This window comes from Heloderma suspectum, chromosome 6, assembly GCF_057233095.1.
Source record: "Heloderma suspectum isolate Gila_16-S chromosome 6, 16-S_ref, whole genome shotgun sequence".
Classification (NCBI taxonomy): domain Eukaryota; kingdom Metazoa; phylum Chordata; class Lepidosauria; order Squamata; family Helodermatidae; genus Heloderma; species Heloderma suspectum.
The window spans coordinates 1,253,978-1,255,980 of record NC_139463.1 but is presented as its reverse complement, the minus strand read 5'-3'; the positions used below and the strand labels follow the sequence as shown (position 1 = coordinate 1,255,980).

General features: G+C 64.3%; 1 protein-coding gene across 1 annotated transcript; it reads left to right on the top strand.

Moving 5' to 3' along the window:
• H2AX (H2A.X variant histone) lies at positions 1 to 678 on the top strand. The gene has a single exon (XM_084860551.1). The coding sequence runs from the start codon at positions 88 to 90 to the stop codon at positions 523 to 525; it is 438 nt and encodes a 145-aa protein (XP_084716677.1). The 5' UTR covers positions 1 to 87; the 3' UTR covers positions 526 to 678.
• Positions 679 to 2,003: the final 1,325 nt, after the last annotated feature.

The window sequence follows — 2,003 nt, the reverse complement described above, 5'->3', positions numbered from 1 at the left end:
GGGAGGAGGCGCGGCCCCTACAACTGCTCGGGGAGCGCGGGCTGCGCCGCCATTCGCCCTCCGCCGTCCGCGCGGCGCTCGAGGGCCATGTCGGGCCGCGGCAAGGCGGGCGGCGCGGGCCAGGCGCGGGCCAAGTCCAAGTCGCGCTCGGCGCGGGCCGGCCTGCAGTTCCCGGTGGGGCGCGTGCACCGGCTGCTGCGGCGCGGGCACTACGCGGAGCGCGTGGGGGCCGGCGCGCCCGTCTACCTGGCGGCGGTGCTGGAGTACCTGACGGCCGAGATCCTGGAGCTGGCGGGCAACGCGGCGCGCGACAACCGCAAGGGCCGCATCGTGCCGCGCCACGTCCAGCTGGCCGTGCGCAACGACGAGGAGCTGAGCCGCCTGCTGGGCCGCGTCACCATCGCGCAGGGCGGCGTCCTGCCCAACATCCCCGCCGCGCTCCTGCCGCGCAAGGCCGCCGCCGGGGGAGCAGGGCGCGCGGCGGCGCCCCGGAAGAAGGCGAGCCAGGCCTCGCAGGAGTACTAGCGCGGCGGAGGCGGCGCGGCGGCCGCCGCGACGGCGCTTCGGGAGGGCGCGCCCGCCCGGGCCGATGGCGCGCGACGGACGGCTGGGCTGCGCGGGACCCGTGGCGCTGCGGCGCGGAGTCGAGGCTCGCGCGCACATTAAAGAGCTCTGCACGTTTCAAGCCGGGCTCGCCTCCGTCTGTGGGCGGGGCGGGCTTTGCGGCCGAGGGCCCCCGGCTCCACCGCGCGCGGCGCGGCGCGGCTCTCGGGCCGCGGGCGAGCCCGCCCGTCCGCCCGATGTCTTCCTTGCGACGGAGCCGCCACGCGAGGCCTGCCTTCTGTGCCGCGCACGGGGCGCAAGGCCATCCAGCGGATGGCGGGAGGAGCAGCAGCGGCTGGGGGAGCAGAGCCCTCCCCGCTGAAAATCGCTGGGGCGGGAGGTGGAATAGAGGGCGACAGAGTGGCGCGTGGCGCGGAGACAACGTAGCGAGCTTGACTCCCTCTCGCAGTCCGTGTCGGTGAAATCGACCGGGCGGCTCTGAATTGCCGTCCGAAGTTCTTTTCGTGGGCCTGCTGGCTGCTAATCTAGGTGGCTTAAAGGGGGAGTGAATCAGGGAGAGGGCCTGAGTCACCAGAGTCGCCTTTGCTACAGGACCGCTGCCTTCCCATCACATTTGTGGGCTCCCTGGCAGCATTTGCTTGGCTACTGTAGGAAACGGGAGTTGAGCTGGACCAGACTGAAGGCCTCGTATCCAGCAAGCTGTTCCCCCGAGTGGCCAACAAAATGCCCCCAAGAAGCCCATCTGTGTCCCCCAGCAACAGGTATTCAGAGGCACCAATAGGTGGCACTTGGGGCCCTGTTCTGAATGCCCCCATGCCAAAGGGGTAGTGGAGATAGGAAGGAGACCTCTGGGTATTTTGGAATAGATGGGCAAGGGTTTCTGACTCCCAACAGCAACCCATGAAAAAGTGTCCTCCACCCCAGACGCGTCCACTGAAATGAATATAAAGAGGGAAACTAGGACTGTTCAGCTAGTGGACCAAAGAACTTGAGCTCTGTTCTTATACTCAAATTACTGAATGGAGTGTGCTCAGAGGTACCCTGTTCCTTAATTCTAAGTGCATGTTTGGCCCCCCTGAGCCCCTTTTTTCCATTTGGGTCTATTTTGTGGATCTTGGGGTTTAGCAAAAAAATATCTTGTGAGCCTGAGGTCTCCCTGCCTGATGTAGGGTGTATCTTTTCCCTAGGCCAGGGGTGGGCAGCCTGTGGCCCTCCAGCTGTTTAGACCTGTAACTACCATCAGCCATAACCAGGATAGCTAATGGTGAGGGATGATGGGACTCGTAGGCAAAATCATTTGGAGGACCACAAAAAGCCCACCCCTGCTTTAGGAAAACTCTTCACCCTTCATGAAAACTTGGCCAGTTCTTTCCTCTTTGCTAAAGCCCCTAGACCTCCATTGGAACAATTGCCTAATTAAACAAGGCTTCAGTCACTGC